Below are 20,279 nucleotides of genomic sequence, written 5' to 3'. Positions count from 1 at the left end.
CCAAGAAGTAGAGCTTTCTGTTCCCAGAACAAATGAGGGTCGTCCTCAGGGCATTTTGATTGAATCTGAACCAAAGAAGACTGGTCCATCCTCCAGGAAGCCCAGAACTGACCGCATGGGGGGTCAACCCGTAGATGGCTGATTCACACTCAGAAGATGTCCCAGGTTATCTAGTGTAGTCTGTTACCTCTGTCAGATGCTCAGGCACCTGGGAAGGCAGCCTGGTGGGGAAGAGAGCCTGCTGGACAGAGATCAGCTTGTGGGAACTCTACTCAGCTGTACTGCAGACCCTCTGTAGGACCTTAGGCTTCTCATGTCCTCTCTTCAGACTTCACTGCCCACCTGTCACAAGACGGCACTGGCCCCAGTGGAGGGGACTGGGAAGTGCCAGGAAGCTCCTGGGCACACTGGCCAGGCCCTCCCCATGTGTTCTCCAGCTCCTACCCCTGCTCCCAGCTCAGAGATGCTGCTGTAATCAGGTACAGAAAATCAGCTACCAAGGATGTGATTTCCCAAGGAGCCCAAGAGGAAGGCATCCTGCAAGCTGGAGGAGAGTGCACTGAACAGCTCCTTTTCTCTGCTCCTGATCAACTTTAATGCCTTTGCTCCTCTTACTGCACCAGCAGCAGAGCTGTGTCTCTCTCTCCACAGTGATCAGATTCACAAGCAAGAAATTGGAACCTAGCAACCTCACAGATCAAGGAAGAGAGGCCTGAGGAAGACATACGGGAAGCACCAGGGTACATCAGACAGGTCAGCCCAGGAGCCTGGAGAGGAATACTTAGCCTCTTGGCCCTTTCTTGGTCTTCTCTCTCTTCCTGGAGCAGCAGATGGACACAAAGGGCAAATGAGGAGCAGAGGCCATTTTTCAGGAGGCACCATGGAGGAGGGCAGAGAGGACTATGGGCCTGTGGGAAGGTAACCAGTACAGGTTGTGGACTGTGGGAAGATGTGGGCAACAGTGCTCTGGGCAGAGGAGAAGGCCTCAGGGGATGGAGAAGATGTTCACGGCCTCAGAGGATGGGGGTTCTGCCTCTTTGAGAGACATCCTAGGCGTGGCTACCCTAGATGAGAACGTGAGACCTGGTCCAAGTCAGCGCTCCAGGACCATCTGCCATCACCCCATCCCACCAATTTACTAAGAGCTGTCCTCATAACTCTCCTTCCCGGCCCCCCGGGCAGTGAAGTACGTGACCCACTCCTCCTGCCCCCACAGCTAAGCAACAGTTCAAGAAGGATGTATCACTCAGAAAGAGAAACCAGCCAGTTTCTGGCTCTGCAAGAGAAAGAGCCAAGGCCTCCTTGAGCTGGGTTTGGGGCCTCTGCATGTGTCATGGGATATGAGCTCATCCCCACGATAGTGGGCAGGGGCTAGACAGTTACCCAGCCTCTTCATGGGGGCCCTGGGGCCCGTGGGATCGCTCACACAGGCACCAAGAGAATCTCCCCCGTGCACACCTCTCTGTGCCCCAGATGGGGCAATCTGAGGGCAGAACTTGGGGCCTCTGAGCCCCATGGGCTGGGGCTGGGGCTCCTCCAATCCTTCCCCTGCACACATACACACACACACCCTCAACTCCATGCTTCACCCTCCTCACCACACCCTGGCTCTGCCCAGTGGCCAAAGGCTCACACACTGTCTTCCCCCAAAGCTTTCATTATGCTGTGAATCAGAGGGCGGGAGGTAGATCTGGCAGATTCTAGTCCATGGAAACCCATAAGACCGGTGTGACTTCCTGGAGCAGGGTCTGCTGCCCTGGAACTGACAGTCATGAGCTGGGGAGAGGCAGATTCCTCCGATGTGAGGTCAGCTGCAAAGCACAAGGCATTGGTGCCCCTTTGTGAGGGTGCTGGCTTAGTTCTGCTTGGGGGAAAGGGAAGGGGGGCGGGGGCAGGTTGGAGAGGGCTTGCCCTGCCCCAGAAGACGGCCGTCCCTGTGCTAACAGGAGACCATGTGCGGTCCCAGGTGAGGCTCATGGACCATAGAGGGCACGAGCTGAGGGTATATTCCAGAAACAGGAGTCCTTCCATCTGTCTTTTCAGACTAAGCCCCAGAAACATGGCAAAATTATTTCATAAGTAGATCTACTGGGGGCTTGGAAGGAGGTGCCTGTGAGACACCATAGAGAAATCAGAACTTCTCAAAATTAGCCCCAGAAATGAGTATTTTCCTTGATTTTATTTTTTCTTTTATGATTAGGTTGTGAATGAGAGAGATTAAATGATGTCCATAAAAAAAGCTATTAAAGAGAAAGGCAAGTCACAATTCGATTTTGTTTATACACACACATGCATGACACTAAAATGCACTGTTCCTTCATTCTTGCCACTGATATTTATAGGGTACTGGTTATATTCGATAGTTAGGGCAGGTTCTGGGGACATAGTGGAAAACACACTAGGCGAAACTCCTGCCTTTTACAGCTTAGTTTTCAATGGGAGATTTGGGATTTGGAAAATAAACAAGACAACAAAAGTAAATGAAGCAGCCCTCAGTTGTTATAAGTGAAATGCAGCAAATCAGGGGATAACCCTTTATGTGGTGTCCCAGGAGAGTCCCTCTGGCAGGCCCCAGCATCAACTGGGAAACTGAAAGACACAAAGAGTTAGGGACCCTGGGAGGCCCCAGAGGTGGGGAGCACTGGGCTTGTCCTAGTAACTGAGGACTCTCAGTAAGGGTCTTTGAACACTTTGTAAGGAGTTTACATTTTGTTCCAAGAGGCTTAGGTCACCATTGTTGCTGGTGAGGGACAAGCCAGCTTTAACCTCCACCCTGAAAGTTTGCTTAAGCTATGTTCCGAAAGTAGTTTAGAGAAAGTAATGGATGATCTAGTTTTCATCTTTATGTGAGAGTGTTTGTGTGTGTGTGTGTGTGTGCATGCATGCACACACCCTCAGTTACTCAGTCATGTCCATCTCTTTGTGACCACATTGACTATAGCCCACCAGGCTCCTCTGTCTATGGAGTTATTAAAGGCAAGAATACTGGAGTGCGTTGCCATTTCCTACTCCACGGGATCTTCCTGACACAAGAATCGAACCCACATCTCTTGTGTCTCCTTCATTGGCAGGAGGATTCTTTACCACTAGCACTACCTGGAAAGCCCCTTTAATCTTGATCTTTATATCTTCATGAATTTCCCCAAAACATTGTATGAGATGTTTGTTTTTATCACTTTAAAAAGCAATCCTTATTATTTTATATATTATAGATTTAATGCCTGTTTTCTTGCCTAAAGTGGTCCATGCCTTGGAGATTTTGTGAGCTTGGAATTCTTGGGAACTTCTGTAACTACAGTCTTCAGCATAGGGCCTAGGTAGCCCCTAACACAGGGCAGGGAACTCCTGCAAGCCTTCTGCTTAACCTTTCAAGGCCTAAAGTTGTCAGACTGAATCCTCCCCCATCCCAGGACAGAGTGCTTCGACGCAGAATAAAGTTATAGGTATGTCTTGAGAGCAGATGGGTTGTGGGTTAGTGGCCAAGAGAATCTCCCAGGAGCCCTGTTTCTTCATGAAAAGTGGTTCCTCCCATCTTTAACGTGTCTCCAGACTGAACATCCCAGAAAGACATATAACTTTCTATTCTGTGCCTTTGGAATTGAATCCCTCAGCCTAATAAGCAGGATAAACCCATTTTACAGATAAAGAAACTGAGATTAAGAAGAAAAGTTTGGCTGAGGTCAAAAAAAAAAGAGGAAAAGGGGACCAGTTTCCCAAGATGCCTCCCTCACCTCCCTGTGCCAAGGTGATAAGCCTCAAGGGGGTGACTGAATCCCCAGAGCCCACTGGCCAGGCAGGAGCTGTGTGTCTCTGTGAAAAGGGGCCCTCAGGGGTTTCTCATTAAGGTGCCTAAGATGAGTCAGGAAGGGGCTAGAGGAAGTTGATCGACTGGAGTGGTGAAACCAGTCCATCTCCTTCAACTTGGGAAGGAGGCCAGGCTGGGGAACGGTATAAAGGGCACCTCGGCCCCTGCTCAGCTCAGCACTCCACTAGAAGCCTCTCCAGCTGGCCCCACTGTGAGTCTGGTAAGTGTTTGCTGGTAGAACCAGGCTTGGGACCTGGGGCCTCCCACAGGCCAGAACGTGGCTGGGGGTGGTCAGCCTGAGGGGGTGCAGGGGTCGCTTACGTGCGGGATTCAGTTGGACCACTGTCCTTCTGGGGGAGCTCAGGTCACTGTGCTGAGGGCCGGGTACATGGCTGGGAAACAGAACAGACAGCAATCCCCTCTTGCACCATATCTTCTTGGGACTGTATTTTCAAGTGTGGGGGACAGGGAGGAGAGAAGAGTAAGAGAGGGATGCAGGGGAAATATGGTCAGATTCTCTCCTAAAACTGCTTGATTTGGGCTCACTATGATTTTTGTCTTCTCTAAAGGGGAAGGGAGTCCAGGGACACACTTGCAATTTTTAGCTGTGCTACAGAAGGGAGAAATGCCGAACGGGGAACACTTTCCATTTGGAGAACCCAGGCAGAGCAGGGGCAGGGAAATCCAGTTTAGAACTAGGAGACTTGAAAGAACCAGCTCCAGCTCTCAGCAACCTTCCAGCCCCCTCCCACCACCACCACCAGCCAAAGTTCAGAAGGTCAAGAGAGAAAGAAGCTCTGGAGCTGAATATGCCAACCGGTTCATTTTGCAGAGGAGAAATCTGAGGCCCAGAGGGACTAAATGACGTGCCCAGAACCACACAACGTTTCACTAAGAGATTTAAGCCAAGATCATGTCATGTGACTCCAGTCCAGGGCATGCACCATCACCTCTCAGATCCTCTTGGGATGGGCTACTGATTTTCCAGGACTTGGGGATCCTCCAGGAGAACTTTTTTTCCCCCCCTGATACCTTCCCTCTTCCTGTCATAATCCCAGAGCTCATCTCTCCTCTTTGTCAGAGGAGGTCAGGAACAAGGGAGAGACAAGGATAGGCAAGAGCAGGAGGCGAGATGGTACCCAGCGCACCTGCACAGAGCAGCTCTGGAGAGTCCTTGTTGTTGGCTCTTGGGAACAAGAAGCTTCCAGGAGGGCCTTTCCCTGCTCCTTTCCCTCCCTACCTTCACCTTGCTGCTTCTGTGGAATGATAGCCCAGCATGATCAGGAGAGTGCCCCACCCAAGAGAACTGGGAATGCTGAGAAACCAAGCACTGCTACAGATTCTTGGGCTTCATCTATTTCCTTGCCTTCAGTAACTCCTCTGACCCCTCCTGTTTTTCAGGTTGACCAAAAGCAGCTTCCAAGATGTCCCAGCAATACACTCTGCCAGTGATCCTGCCCCCGGCCCTCTCTCAGGAGCCCCTCAAGCCTGCTTCTCCTCCCACTGACACCCAGCAGGAGCAGGTGAAGCAGCCAACTCCACTGCCTACCCCATGCCAGAAGGTACACTCGGAGCTCCCGGGGGAGGTCCCCTTGGAGCTTGGGGAGAAACACACAATTGTGAAGGGCGTGCCTGAGCAAAAGTGTGAACCAGAGCAGCCAGAGCCAGAGCAGCAAGAACAGCATGTGGAACAGCAGCACCAAGAGTCACAGGTGCAGGAACAGCATGTGAAAGAGCAGCAGCAAGAGTCACAGGTGCCAGAAGTTCATGTGAAGCAGCAGCAGCAAGAGTCACAGGTACAGGAAGTGCATGTGGAGTTGCAGCAGCAAGAGTCACAGGTGCCAGAAGTGCATGTGGAGTTGAAGCAGCAAGAGTCTCAGGTGCAGGAACAGCATGTGAAGCAGCAACAACAAGAATCACAGGTGCCAGAAGTTCATGTGGAGCAGCAGCAGCAAGAGTCACAGGTAAAAGAAGAGCATGTGGAGCAGCAGCAGCAAGAGTCACAGGTAAAGGAAGTGCATGTGGAGCAGCAGCAGCAAGAGTCACAGGTGCCAAAAGTGCATGTGGAGCAGCAGCAACAAGAGTCACAGGTGTCACAGGTGCCAGAAGTGCATGTGGAGCAGCAGCAACAAGAGTCACAGGTGTCACAGGTGCCAGAAGTGCATGTGGAGCAGCAGCAACAAGAGTCACAGGTGTCACAGGTGCCAGAAGTGCATGTGGAGCAGCAGCAACAAGAGTCACAGGTGCCGGAAGTGCATGTGGAGCAGCAGCAGCAAGAGTCACAGGTGCCAGAAGAGCATGTGGAGCAGCAACAACAAGAGTCACAGGTGTCACAGGTGCCAGAAGTGCATGTGGAGCAGCAGCAACAAGAGTCACAGGTGTCACAGGTGCCAGAAGTGCATGTGGAGCAGCAGCAACAAGAGTCACAGGTGTCACAGGTGCCAGAAGTGCATGTGGAGCAGCAGCAGCAAGAGTCACAGGTGTCACAGGTGCCAGAAGTGCATGTGGAGCAGCAGCAGCAAGAGTCACAGGTGCCGGAAGTGCATGTGGAGCTGCAGCAGCTAGAGTCACAGGTACAGGAAGTGCATGTCAAAAAGCAACAGCAGGAGATACAGGAGCAGGAAGTGCAGCAGCAAAAACAACAGCATGAGGAACATCAGGAAGCAGAACACCTGGGGCTGCAGCTGGAGCAGGAGAAAACAGAAAGAGAGCAGCAGCTAAAGGGACAGCTGGAACAGGAGAAGAAGGTCTTGGGCCAGCAACTGGATCAAGAGCCAGCAGAGAGAGAGGAACAACTGGAAAAGAAAGAGGAGCAGCTGCTGGAGCAGCAGGAGGGGCAGTTGAAACAGCCTGTGTTTGTCCCAGCTCCTGGCCAGGTCCAAGAGATCCACCCAGTCCTGCCACTGCAGGGAAAAGCCTTGCCCTCTGAAGAAGCAGGAGGTGTAGTGCCTTCTAAACATAAGTAACCACCTGCAGTGTCCCAGAGGCCCCCAGAAATCCCATACAAGTGAAGAGAGAGCCAGTGGCCTCGCTTTTCTCGGGCGCCCAAACTGGGTGACCCGCCTCATCTGTGAACCTGCCTGACCCTGACCTTCTGCACGTCTCTTTGATAGGGCTGGGGTGGGGGGAGTTATAGCCCAGCATCCACCCCTGATGAGCCCAATCCCAACCTCAGGTGGCCAGAGGCTCTACTTGAGGAGAGAGTGACTATAGCTACTCTGACTACATCCCCACTATTATAGCTGAATCTGTGAGTGTGTACAATAATACAGAATAAATCCTGGAAGGCTTGGAATCCTGTATTTTCTTTGACTTTTTACCCTCTATCACTCACCCTCTAAAAACCTGTGTGCAGGTTAAAGGTTGCAAATGACTCTCTTGGCCAGTTCCCATAGGTGGACAGATATTCTGACCCCTCTTTGATTCTGTACCCTAAACCACTCAATACATTCAACAGCTTCTAAAAATGAAATGAAAGCAACAGCAAAACAAAAATTCACTCATGTACCTGAAAGTAGCACTCAGCAGTCAGGAAGAGGGAATGGGTTACCTTGGCTAAGGGAAGAGGATCTGTTCATCTCAGTTCAGCACTGCCTTCCATTATACCCACTGAACCCAATCCTAGCCCACGGCCAAAGTCAGGGGTAGGGAGTAGGGGCTCCACCTGGGTTCTGGTGCTTGCCCAGATTTTCTCTCCACAGAATGTGCTCATGGTTTCCAAGAGTCTTGGAACTGCTGACATGGTTAAGCAAGACTTAAAGTAAAGTAGCAGAATTGGGGAAGATGGGGAGAAGAGGGACTTCTGGGACTGGTCTCTGGTGGAGAAAATGTCACTAAGGGAAGCAAAGTTTGGGCAAACTGGAATCAGGGGAGCCAAAAGTGTTGAATAGCCTGAAGAAATACAGATCTAAACCATTGCAGTTGTTTTCCCTCCCTGACATTTCTGTAGCCTTTACTACCTACCATCAACCACATCAGGACACGAGGCTCTTTCCTTCCTGGGAATCACCTTGTGTGTGTGCACTCAGTTATGTCCGACTCTTTGTGACCTTATGGACTGTAGCCCACCAAGATCCTCTGTCCATGGGATTTTCCAGACAAGAATACTGGAGTGAGTTGTCATTTCCTCCTCCAGGGGGTCTTCCTGACCCAGGGGTCAAACCCACATCTCCTGCATCTCCTGCATTATAGGTAGATTCATAACTGCTGAGCCACCAGGGAATCACCTGGCTCTGACAATTTAACATCATCTCAGGCAGGTCGTCTCAAGTTACCCAAAGCTATTTCATCACAATCATGGACATATGTCAGGGACATCTCTTTTGAGAATGCCATATGCACCCAAAGTCAATGGGTCTGAAAGGCACTTAGTGTCCCTTACTCCCCGCCCAACTCCAGTGACACGCACTGTCATTCTTCTTCCGGAATTCTCTCTCTTGGGTAATGATACCATCTGTGCATTCACCAAAGCCAGAGAAACCACATCATTCCCTACCCTCATTTCCTCTTCTTCCCTACCCCCACGCCAGAGATCAATCCTTGATAACCCTACCCACACCCTCCAAGCTTTGACCGAGGTCATTTCTCACCTGAACAATTGCAATGGCCCTCAAGCTGTTCTTTGATCCCTGTGTCCACATACCCTGCAATTCATCCATCACACAGTGAACAGGGTGTTTCATTCAAAATTTTGATCTAAATACTTCACTCCTTGGGTGGCTCTCACTATTTAGAGGTTGAGATTGCAGGCTCAAGTCCTTTAAGAGGACAAGAGTTAAAAGGAAGCTTGGGTAGAACTGGGTGGGAAGATTGTGGGCACAGGGAGAAGTAATTAGAAACACCCAGAATGTGTGCAAATTTTTTTGAAGTCCTAGGTTTTGATTTTTAATAGACCTTTTTGGTGGTTCTTTTCTTTTTTTTAATTTCTTTATTTAACTAGAGTAGATACACAATACTGTGTTAGTTTCAGGTGTACAACTTCAGATTCTTTCCCACTGTAGGTTATTACAAGATATTGAATAGAGCTCCATGCGCTATACAACAGATCTTTATTGTTTATAGATTTTATGTATAGCCGAATGTATAAAATACCTTTTTTTCAGAATAGCTTTTGACTTATAAAAAGGTCAAGAAGATAGTACAGAGAGTTACTTTACACTTCACACCCAGTTTCCCTTATTATTAACATCTTATATTAGTATGGCACATTTATTATTGTAGTTAGCAAAACAGTATTGATACACTATTATTAGCTGAAGTTCATGGTTTATTCCAGTTATTTTAGTCTTCACCTAATGTCTTTTCCTGTTTCAGGATCCCATCTAGAATACCACATTACTGTTGTCTTGTCGCCTTAGGCTCCTCTTGACTGTGATGGTTCCTCAGACTTTCTTTGCTTTTTGATGATCTTGATAGTTTTGAGGCGTCCTGGTCTGGTGTTTTATAGAATATCCCTCAATTTGGGTTTGTCTGATGTTTTCTTCACGGTTAGACTGGAGTTATGGGTTTTTAGGAAGAATACGACAGAGGTCAACTGCCTTTTTCATTACATTATATAAAGAGTACGTACTAGTCACATGATTTATTACCTTGATCACCTGGCTGAGGTAGTATATATCAGGCTTTTCCACTGTAAAATTACTGTCTTCACCCTCCCTCCCAACATCCCATCTGACTATACTGTATTCTTTGGAAGGAATCATTATGCAAAGCCCACAATTAAGAAAGAATTGAGGAGTTAAGCTCCCTGTCACTGAAGATGGAGTATCCTCATAAATTATTTTGAGTTATCCATATAGGAAACATATCTATTTCCTCTCCTTATGTATATTTGGATGTGTATATGTTTGGATGTGTATATGGGTAGACGTGTTTAATCATTTATTTATGTCAGCATGCACGCATTAATATTTTGTTTTATACTTTGGGCTATACTCCAGTAGTACTTTATTTTCTTTTTTATTGTGGTAAAATACTCATGACATAAAGTTTCCTATATTAATCATGTGCAGTTCAGAGGTATTAAGTACATTCATGTTGTTGTGCAACCGTCACCACCATCCCACTTGCAAGACTGAAACTTTGTACCTATTAAACAATAATTCCCCATGACCTTCTCCCTGTATCCCTTAGCAACCACCATTCTCCTTTCTTTCATTTTTAAAAATCTCTCTTTTCCCCCTACACCCTTGCTTCTTATAACCACTATTCTGCTCTATGCTACTATAAATTCAGCTTCTTTGGGGTCACAAATATCAGGATTTCCTCCCTTTCTGAGATTAAATTTGCTGTTGTTGTTTAGTCTCTAAGCCACGTCCAACTCTTTTGTGACTCCATGGACTGTAGCCCTCCATGGGATTTTCTAGATAAGAATACTGAAAGGGATTGCCATTTCCTTCTCCAGGGGATCTCCCCAACACAGGGATTAAACCCACATCTCCTGCATTGGCAAGTGGCTTCTTTACCACTGAGCCACCAGGGAAGTCCAAATTATATATATATATATATATTATAACATCATATATCACATTTTCTTTACCCATTCATCCATTGCCATTTAAGTTGTTTTGATATCTTGGTTATCATTAATAATGCTGAAATGAACATGGGATATCTCTTCAAGATACTGATTTCATTTCCTTTGTGTATATGCCCAGAAGTGGTATTGCTGAATCATATGGCAGTTTTATTTTTAAATTTTTGAGGAAACTTCATGCTGTTTTCCATAATAACTATAGCAATTACATTCCTACCAACAGTGTACACGGATTCTCTTTTCTTCACATTCTTGCCAACACTTGTTAGCTTTTGACATTTTTATAACAGCAATTCTAACAGGTGTGAGAGGATATCCCATTGTGGTTTGATTTGCATTTCCCTGTTGATAAGTGATGTTGGGAACCTTTTCATATACCTCTTGGAAACAGGATGATATTGACATATAAAGAGACACATGGATCAAAGAAATAGATTAGAGAAACTAGAAATGAATCCATGCTTATGTAGTCAATTAATTTTTGACAAAGATGACAAAAATACAAGAGGGAGGAGGATAGTCTCTTCAATAAATGATGTTGAGAAAACTGGATATCCAATGCAAAAAATATAAAATCAGACTCTCAGAATGATACACAAAAATCAACTCAAATGGATTAAAGACTTAAAAGCAAGACCTAAAAGCAACTTATCCACAGAATAAGTTCCTTGGCAATGGTCTTGGCTATAATAGTATGGTCTGTCACCAAAAGGAGTTTGTTCACATCCAAAATATATAAGGAACTCCTATAAATAAATACACACACAAAAAAACCAAATAAAACAAAACAAACAAAAAATAATCTGATCTTAAAATGGGCAAAGGATCCAAATAGTACTTTCTTTGTTTTGGGCAAAGGACCTGAATAGTATTTTATTTTGTTGTTTAAATTGTTCCAGCTTTGGCCGTTAGGAGATCTTTCAATTGATTCCTGTGTCCTTTGTTAAACATCAAACTGGAGTTTTAGGTTTTTTTTTTCCTTTGCTCCTTTGATTTTTTGAGCATTCCATCTTTCCTGGCACTATGAGGTGCTCCAGGCTTATCATGTATATTCCTGCCCCAATTCTAGAGTTAACAAATTCTTCGAGGAGTCCTGGTTGATTCTATTGGAGAATACCATTAAAAATCAAGATCTGTCATGCTCACTTTTACTAGTTTGTTGTTTCTTTTGGGTCCACTCAATTCACAAAGGAAACATATGTATGTGTACTAACATGTATGTATATGTGTGCACGAGTGTGCATTTCTATATGTAACCACCTGTATTTATATTAAGCTAAACATAGTTCATATCAACATCTCCAACTATAATCCTTAACCACATGAATCATTCTAGCCTCTTTCTCATATGTAAATTCCAACTCCAACAGTGAAAAACGTCACACCTACCATCCACCATCCGTCTTCTAATTGTTCATTTCCAGTGTACATTCATAGCAGAATCAGAAGTGACACTAGTGGTAAAGAATCCACCTGCCAACAAAGGAGATGCAGATTCGATCCCTGGGTCAGGACGATCCCCTGAAGTAGGAATTGGCAACCCACTCCAGTATTCCTGCCTGGAAAATTCCTGAACAGGGGAACGTCCGTGGGGTCACAAAGAGTCGGACATGACTGAGCACAGCATGAAAGTGAAAGTGTTAGTTGCCCAGTCATGTCCGACTCTTTGCGACCCCATGGACAGTAGTCTGCCAGGCTCCTCTGTCCATGGGACTTCCCCTAGGCAAGAATACTGGAGTGGGTTGCTATTCCCTTCTCAACCATACCGCAATGCTGATGAGCAGTTCTTATGCCTTTAGTCTTACATGTTTCTCTCATTTCCAAATCTATTTAAGTCAGTTTCTTTTTCTCTTACCTCCTCCAATGAGGCAGTTGCATGCATTTGTAACACAAATAATATCACAACAGTCTATATTCCTTCCTAGGATTCCCCAACTTCCTAATTTTTTTGTTTCACTCTTTGTGCTGTAAAATTCTATTGGTTTTTAACAAATGCAAAATTATATATATATATATATAATCATACAGAGTAGTCTCATTGCCCTAAAACAGAATCATCTATGCTTCACTTTTCCAACTCTTCTATGCTTTCCTTGAACCCTAATTTTATTCTATTTCTATAGTTTTGCCTTTATAGAATGTCATATAATTAAAATTGTACAGTATATAGCCTTTTCAGACTAGCTTCTTTGACTTAGAAATAGGCATTTAAAAATGCTGGAGAGGATGCTGAGAAAAAGGAACCCTCTTACACTGTTGGTGGGAATGCAAACTAGTACAGCCACTATGGAGAACAATGTGGAGATTCCTTAAAAAACTGGAAATAGAACTGCCATACAACCCAGCAATCCCACTGCTGGGTATACACACCAAGGAAACCAAAATTGAAAGAGACATGTGTACCTCAGTGTTCATCACAGCACTGTTTACAATAGCCAGGACATGGAAGCAACCTAGATGTCCATCAGCAGACGAATGGATAAGAAAGTAGTGGTACATATACACAGTGGAATATTACTCAGCCATTAAAAAAGAATGCATTTGAATCAGTTCTGATGAGCTGGATGAAACTGGAGCCTATTATACAGAGTGAAGTAAGTCAGAAAGAAAAACACCAATACAGTATACTAATGCATATATATGGAATTTAGAAAGATGGTAATGATGACTCTATATGCGAGGCAGCAAAAGAGACATAGATGTAAAGAACAGTCTTTTGGACTCTGTGGGAGAAGGCAGAGTGGGATGATTTGAGAGGGTAGCGCTGAAACATGTATATTATCATATGTGAAGTGGATCGCCTGTCCAGGTTTGATTCATGAGACAGGGTGCTCTGGGCTGGGGGGCACTGGGATGACCCTGGGGGATGGAATGGGGAGGGAGGTGGAAGGGGGGTTCTGGATGGGGAACACATGTGCGCCCATGGCTGATTCATGTCAATGTTTGGCAAAAACAAATACAATATTGTTAAGTAATTACCCTTCAATTAAAGTAAATAAATTAATTTAAAATAAAAAAAAGAAATAGGCGTTTAAGTTTCATCCCTGTCTTTCTGTGATTTGATAGCTTATTTCTTTTTGTTGCTAATATCATATTGTATGGAAATATCACAGTTTGCTTATCCATTCATCTATCAAAAAATATCTTGGTTGCTTTTTTTGTGATTGTGGAATAAAACTTCTATAAATCTTTGTGTGCAGGCTTTTTGTGGCCTTAGATTTTTAAATCAGGTAAATCCCTATAGTTGCTGGATCATATGGTAAGATTATATTTAGCTTTGTCAGAAACAGGTATCCTCTCTTCCAAAGTGTCTGTACTATTTTGTATTGCCACCAGCAATGAATGAGAGTTTCTGTTGCCTGGCATCCTCACCAACGTTTAATGTTGACTTTTGGTATTTTAGCCATTCTAATAAATGTGTGAAAGTGAAAGTTGCTCAGTCGTGCCCAACCCTTTGCCATCCCATGGACTATACAGTCTATGGAATTCTCCAGGCCCAGGTCTCCCTCACTTCAGGTGGATTCTTTATCAGCTGAACCACAAGGGAAGCCCAAGAATACTGGAATGGGTAGCCTATCTCTTCTCCAGTGGATCTTCCTGACCCAGGAATTGAAGCAGGGCTTCCTGCAATGCAGGCGGATTCTTTACCAACTAAGCTATAGATGTATAGAGGTATCTTATTGTTTTAATTTGTAATTCCCTGATGAAAAAATGATATTGAGTATATTTTCATTATACTTGTTTGTCATCTGTCTTCTTTGGTGAGCAGCTCTCTTATGGGAAGCTACCATATGATCCTGCAATTCCACTCCTGGGCATATATCCTGGGAAAAACATGGTTTGAAGGGATATGTACACCCCAATGTTCATTGCAGCTCTATTTAAATAGCCAAGACATGGAAGTGAGCTAAATGTACACTAACAAAGGAATGGATAAAGATGAGGCACATACATGCAGTGGAATATTACTCGGCCATTAAAAAGAATGAAATAATGACAATTGCAACAACATGTATGGACCTAGAGATTGTCTTACTCAATGAAGTAAGTCAGACAGAGAAAGATATTGTATGATATTGCTCATATGCGGAATCTAAACAGAAATTATACAAATGAACTAATTCATAAAACAGAAATAGACTCACAGATTTAGAGAATGAACTTCTGGTTACCAGGTGGAAAGGATGAAGGGAAGGGATAGTTAGGGAGTTTGGGACTTACTTGCACACATTCCTATATTTAAAACACATAACCAATAAGATCCTACTATATAGCAAAGGGAACTCTGCTCAGTGTTATATAACAAACTAAATGGGGAAAGAATTTGAAAAAGAATAGGTGCATGTATACGTATGTATGTACACCTATACATAGGTGTGGATGTGTGTGTATGTGTATATACACACACCCCCATGTATACATGTAGCCGAATCACTTTGCTGTACATCTGAAACTATTGCAACATTGCTAATCAACTATACTCTAATATAAAACAAAAAGTTTAAAAAAATCACAGCTCTGAAGAGAATTAATTATAGAGGCAGGCACCAGTGAAAACAGGGTCTAGAGTGGCGGCAGATGAAGCTGTTTTGATTAATGACATGGTAGTGGACACCTGTTGTGATTCTAAAAATGTTAATTTCCTTAAAATGCATAAATTTTTAATTAAACAAATAAATATTTTACAAATTAAAACTCACCAACTATCCCAAGGTCACTTGGATTTTCTCCTAGGTTACCCTAGAGAAATTTTATAGATTTTTTACATTTAGGTCCATGATCAATTTTAAGTTAATTTTTTATGAAAGGTATAAACTCTGGGTCTCAATTCATTCTCTTTTTTTTGGTATATAAATGTCCAATTGCTTCAACATGACTTGTTGAAAAGACTTTCTCCACTGACATGCCTTTTCCCCTTTATCAAAATTAGTTAACTCTGCTTGTGTAGATCTATTTTTGGTTCACTATTCAGTTGCATTAAACTAGAGATCTATTCTTTCACCAATATCATGCTGTTTTGATTACTGTGCTTTATATTAAGCCTTAAAATTAGGTAATGTCAGTCTTCTAACTTTGTTCTTATTGTTTGGTCTTCGGCTGGCTATTCTGAGTCTTTCACCTTCTCACATAAACTTTAGAATCAGTCTGTTGATATTCACAAAACAGCTTGCTGGGATTTTGTTTTGGGTTATATTGAATCTGCAGATAAATTTGGGAAAAAAATCACATCTTAATAATACTGAGTCTTTGAATCTATGAACAAAGAAAATACTTCTATTTATTTAGATATTTCTTCTCTTTCTTCAGACTACTGTAGTTTTCACATAAAGGTCTTGAACATATTTTGTTAGATTTTTACCAAAGTGTCTTTTGTAAGTGGCATTATGCTTTTAATATAAAATTCCATATGTTAATTGCTGGGATATAGGAAAACAATTGACTTTTGTATATTAGCCTTGTATCCTGTTGATCTTGCTATAATTGCTGTTAGTTTGAGATTTATTGTTGATGCTTTGAGATTTTGTACATAGACAATCATGACATCTGGTTAGCATTCCTGTGTCCTGGTGCAGATTCCCTGCAGTGAATATTCCATCAGTGAATAATTCTTCCCTCCCTTAGCAGGGTCAGGACTAAGTTGGCTTTGCTGAGACTTAAACCAATGGCCAGGAGAGGAGGTGAGGGTGATCTTCAGTTAGATGATAATGCCTTACAAAGCATCTGCTTCAGATGAAGCCTCTTCACATCTTCAGCCAGTGAGAATGTGGGGACTGATGCCATCTATCCAAGTAGAGTGGCCCGCTTCTGCAGCCTGAGAAAATTCAGGGGATTCTGGAGTTCGGTGTTCTCTAAAACAGCCATGAACATGTTCCCATCCCAAGTTTTAAGGTTTCATTCTTTCCCTATTAGGATCTTCCTTTGGTATAAGAAGCATGAAAGCTGCAAATTTGACTTTCTACAGAGGTTACTATTAGGCTTCCCAGGTGGCACTAGTGATAAAGAACCCGTCTGCCTATGCATAAGAGACATAAGAGACATGGGTTCGATCCCAGGGTTGGGAAGATCCTCTGAGTAGGAATTAGCAACCCACTCCAGTATTCTTGCCTGGAGAACTCCCATGGAGGAGCCTGGTGAGCTACAGTCCATAGGGTCATAAAGAGTCAGACATGACTAAAGCAACTTAGCACGTACACATGCTGAGGTTACTATTAGGTCTTAAGTCTGGCATTTAGCACTATCTGCAGGAGATGAGGGTCTTTTTAAACACTATTATGTATACCTTCTGACTTTCACATCACATCTTAAGGTAATAAGTGGATGACCTGAGCTTTATTTTTCTCTTTAAAGCATCAATATCAACCAGTAACAACTGAGTTCACCATCCTCTAGCTTACCATTTCCTCTATTTATCTCAAAACATCAAAGATGTAGCACAAGCCATTCCATTAGAAATGGAATGTCGCCTTCCATTAGATCTTGCCCTGATTCACCATGAAGGATAGTGCAATCAGTGAAGGGAGTTTGTTTCCTTCTAGACAGCAAGCATGTCAGCTCCAAATTCTACCACCAGAATCAGCTTTCTGGAACCACAACTGGTGTCATCTCACTCCCTGAGATGAGGATTTGTTTGCAAATAATTTATTAAGGCTGTGCTTCCAGACAAAACTAGTAAGGGAGTAGGAGAAGCAGGACTGTGAGGAGAAGCCATGCAGATGTGTGTTTTCAGGCAAAGATGGACGGGTAGCATTAATCCCCCCTTTCCCTAGGAGAACTCCAGAGAGTAGAAAAAGACTCAGAGCTGTGCTGGCAGGAGGCAAGAAGGCTGTGCTCCTGTGCTTTTAACTCGCTGGCTGAGAGCCACTCGGGGAAGACAGACAATGCCAGGTACTTCAGGCTTTCTGCCAACTTACCCAAGGGCAGCTGTCTCACGAAGCACCACAATGTGGACAAATGAAAGCAGTACGTATACCGAAACCCACGTGGTGTTGAATGACTCCATGAGGAAGCAGTCAGCAAAATTCAGACGAGAAGTACCCCGTATGACAGATAACACACTTTCTACAGTTAAAAACTTCCAATGAGACCAAAAAATGGACAGGGAGTCTATACACAGTAATAAACTTGAGATAGATTAACCAATAACAATGCACTGACTTTATTTTGATCTCACTTCAAATAAATTGTTAGAAAAATAATGACTTTTTGGAGATAATTGGAAATGTGAACACTGAGTGGACACTGCATAATAAAAAATATTTTGCGTATTTTTAAGGGGTGATAATATTTATTTAATATTATAACTGCTGATGGAAAGTAAAAAGTCCTTAATTTAGAGATATCTACAGATAAAGTCACTCAGTCATGTCCAACTCTTTGCTACCCCATGGACTATAAGCCTACCAGGCTCCTCTGTCCATAGAATTCTCCAGGCCAGAATACTGGAGTGGGTAGCCTTTCCCTTCTCCAGGGAATCTTCCCAACCCAGGGATCAAACCCAAGTCTCCCGCGTTGCAGGTGGATTCTTTACCATCTGAGCCACCAGGGAATCCCTCACTCAGTCATGTCCAACTCTTTGCAACCCCATGGACTATACAGTCCATGGAATTCTCCAGGCCAGAATACTGGAATGGGTAGCCATTTCCTTTTCCAAGGAATCTTCCCAACCCAGAGATTGAACCCAGGTCTCCTGCATTGCAGGTGGATTCTTTACCAGCTGAGCCACAATTTCCCGATAGCTTAGTGGTAAAGAATCCTCCTGCAATGCAGGAGACACCAGTTCAATTCCTGGGTCAGGAAGATCTGCTGGAGAAGGGATAGGCTACTCACTCCAGTATTCTTAGGTTTCCCTTGTAGCTCAGCTGGTAAAGAAATTGTCCGCAACGTGGGAGACCTGGGTTCCATCCTTGGGTTGGGAAGATCCTCTGGAGAAGGGAAAAGCTACCCACTCCAGTATTCTGACCTGGAGAATTCCATGGACCATATAGTCCATGGGGTCCCAAAGAATCAGACCCGACAGAGCGACTTTCACTTTCATAGATAAAGTGACATGAGCCTGGAATTTTCTTAAAGAAGTACTGAAGGGGCCAGTGAGTAGACATGTGAATGAAGAAACAAATTGACCATAATTTGATAATTATTAAAGCTGGGTAATATATATGGCATTCTTTTTACTACTCTGTCCACTTTTGTATATGTTTAAATTTTTCCATAAAATAGTAAAAATAATGCATTGATAAATGCTAATATATACAATATAGAAATTGTGTCCTTTGTAACTAAACATAGAGGTAAAAAAGATTTAGATTTTTAACTTGAAATGTAAAGAGCAGAGAAGAACTTTTAAAATATTTTATAGAGATGTTTTCACTTGGTTCCCCCAAAGAAGCATAATATGAGACCAGTAGTGTTTTTGATAAGTGACCGCAAAGAGCAGAAGTCAAGGGCACTAGAAAGAGTAAAACAAGACAGGAAAGAAAGTAAATCCAAGCATGTTTTGTTGAGCTGGACATTACTGTAGGCACCTGGGCTGAATCCCACTTAGGAGCTTGTAAGGACTGTATAGAATGTGGATCAGAATTGCCCATCTGAGATAGGAAAGGATGTTATCTCTCCATGGATTCCCACCTTCTAGTCACGAGCAGTTGTCCTAGGGGATGCTGACTCCCTCAGGCTTCCACATAGCGCTTGCACCCACACGACGGGGCAGGCTCCTGGGAGTGCACACCCTGGACAGAGGGAGAAAGCCCTGGTGCAGCTGAAGTAAGTGCTGTCATACTATCCCTGAATGTATGGGATTGTGATAGCTACACACCCCTAGGCATAAAGGTGTGGGGTCAGGAAAAGGGGAAATGGCACATAGAAGACATCAGACTGTAAATATCCAAACAAATCTGACAGGAGACACTTGGAGACTTATGATCAGAGCAGTCTCTCTATTGCAACTGCTCCTCTCCCCACCGCCACTACAATCATCCCTTTGTATAGTCTCTCCTTAATAATATATATATATATATATATATATATATATATATATATAAAATAAAGTTTGAAAGCAACTGAATTATTTCCCTAGTAATTTCTCTTTTTCATTTAAATTTGCTATAAATTTGTTTTTCTTTGTAGTTTCTGTTCTGACTATATTCATGATCTGCCTTTTTAAATTTCTAGTATTAACTTTTCTCTTTTCACCCTGGTAAAAATTAACAATCTTAACTATTTTTTTCACCTTCTCAAAGAATCCATTTGCCTCTGTTGATACCTCTCAGTTGTTTTTCTGTTTCATTAATTTCCAATTTTATATTTAGTATGTTCTTACTTTCACTTTTTTGGGGGCAATTCCTAATTTTTAAAATTCTAATTTCTCATGGTAGACTTTTAGATCATTAATTTCCAGGCTTTTATGTTACTATAAAAATTTTTAAATCTTGAATCCTCTTTCATTTTGTTACTTTCATTGTATATACGATGAGTTTTTGTTCTCGGTGTTTATGTTGCTTAGTTTTAACCATTTTCTAATTTCCTCTAGAATATCATTCTCAGGTGAAGTTATTTTAATGCCACAATATCATGCAAGAAAGTCAACCCTGGCTCTTACCTCTCAGAGATAAACATTTGGACCAATATACTAGGTAATAATGGGTTTCCCAGGTGGCGCTAGTGGTAAAGAAACTGCCTGTCAATGCAGGAGACGTAAGAGATGGGGGTTCGATCCCTGGGTAGGGAAGATCCCCTGGAGGAGGGACTGGCAACCCACTCCAGTATTCTTGCCTAGAGAGTCCCATGGATAGAGGAGCCTGGCAGGCTACGATCCATGGGGCTGCAAAAACGTCGGACACGACTGAAGCGACTTAGCAGCAGCAGTAGGTAATAATAATAATGATTATTATTAAACAAACGAATGAAACAACCTGACCAGGTGAGGCATCACTGTGGAGGTTA

The 20,279-nt window shown here is 43.4% G+C and overlaps 1 protein-coding gene across 13 annotated transcripts in view; it reads left to right on the top strand.

Moving 5' to 3' along the window:
- IVL (involucrin) overlaps positions 1 to 7,100 on the top strand; it is a 33,731-nt gene extending 26,631 nt beyond the window's left edge. The window contains exons 1-4 of one of the 13 annotated variants that reach the window (XM_081485655.1): positions 3,990 to 4,025; positions 5,207 to 6,048; positions 6,142 to 6,183; positions 6,244 to 7,100. In XM_081485655.1, the coding sequence (XP_081341781.1) occupies positions 5,230 to 6,048; positions 6,142 to 6,183; positions 6,244 to 6,771 (1,389 nt within the window). In that variant the 5' untranslated portion in view covers positions 3,990 to 4,025; positions 5,207 to 5,229 and the 3' untranslated portion in view covers positions 6,772 to 7,100. Of the gene's footprint in view, positions 1 to 651; positions 919 to 2,200; positions 2,256 to 3,989; positions 4,026 to 5,206 lie in introns of those variants that run through there. The other 12 variants (XM_081485652.1, XM_081485644.1, XM_081485656.1 and 9 more) reach the window with 12 other exon arrangements.
- Positions 7,101 to 20,279: the final 13,179 nt, after the last annotated feature.

The sequence above is a fragment of the Giraffa tippelskirchi genome, chromosome 5, assembly GCF_054371585.1.
Source record: "Giraffa tippelskirchi isolate mGirTip1 chromosome 5, T2T-mGirTip1v1.2.pri, whole genome shotgun sequence".
Taxonomy (NCBI): Eukaryota; Metazoa; Chordata; class Mammalia; order Artiodactyla; family Giraffidae; genus Giraffa; species Giraffa tippelskirchi.
The sequence above is the reverse complement of the archived record's forward strand: the minus strand, read 5'-3'. Positions and strand labels throughout refer to the sequence as shown.